The sequence below is a fragment of the Fukomys damarensis genome, unplaced genomic scaffold (assembly GCF_012274545.1).
Source record: "Fukomys damarensis isolate Sample0158 unplaced genomic scaffold, DMR_v1.0_HiC HiC_scaffold_27, whole genome shotgun sequence".
NCBI classification, from domain to species: domain Eukaryota; kingdom Metazoa; phylum Chordata; class Mammalia; order Rodentia; family Bathyergidae; genus Fukomys; species Fukomys damarensis.
In genome coordinates, this window is record NW_022900939.1 from 20,283,804 (window position 1) to 20,284,424 (window position 621).

The 621-nt window shown below is 64.6% G+C and overlaps 1 protein-coding gene across 1 annotated transcript; it reads right to left on the bottom strand.

Annotated features, from left to right (window-relative positions):
* Nucleotides 1–205: 205 nt before the first annotated feature.
* On the bottom strand, nt 206–370 carry Smim38 (small integral membrane protein 38). Its single transcript, XM_033756614.1, has one exon. The coding sequence runs from the start codon at nt 365–367 to the stop codon at nt 206–208; it is 162 nt and encodes a 53-aa protein (XP_033612505.1). The 5' UTR covers nt 368–370.
* Nucleotides 371–621: the final 251 nt, after the last annotated feature.

Here is a 621-nt window from a genome sequence, read left to right on the forward strand (position 1 = left end):
GCTTCTGTCTCTTCCACGGCCCTCAGGGACATGGAGTCAGGTTCCCAGCCAGACGTGAAGGGGTTGGAGCAGTCAACCCCAAGGAGTGGGGACAAGAAGGCTCAGAGCATTAGCTGGAAGCAAAACCAATAAGCTCAGGTGTGTGCCCCCAGGCCCCTCCCTCCAGGGACAACTGTGTTGACACAAACCCTCCCAAGAGGCAGGCCTACTCCTGCTTGGCTTTTCGGGGCTGTGGTGGTGGCTGGGCCAGCCTGTGGTCGATGTAGGTCCCCAGGCAGGACCACAGGATGAAACGCACCAGCAGGACGACCACCAGCAGCACCATGAGCGGGTCAGGGCCTGAGCTGCCCCCCAGCCAGGAGCCCATGGTGAGGAGCTGCCCCCCTCCTCCTCTGGTGACAACGGCCTTCCCCGGCTGGACCCTCAGACCCGTCGGTGGCCCCTCACAGGGACCGACCCCCACAGTCCGCAGCCCCCCAGGCAGGCCGGCCCTCCTGGAGTGTGAGAGGACAGATCGGGGCGGCGAGCGGCCTCCTTGGTCAAGAGGCCCGTGTACCATTCAGCCAGAATTACCCACTCTCCGCACCGACAATGCCCGCATTGTCCAGGGGCCTGGGGGGT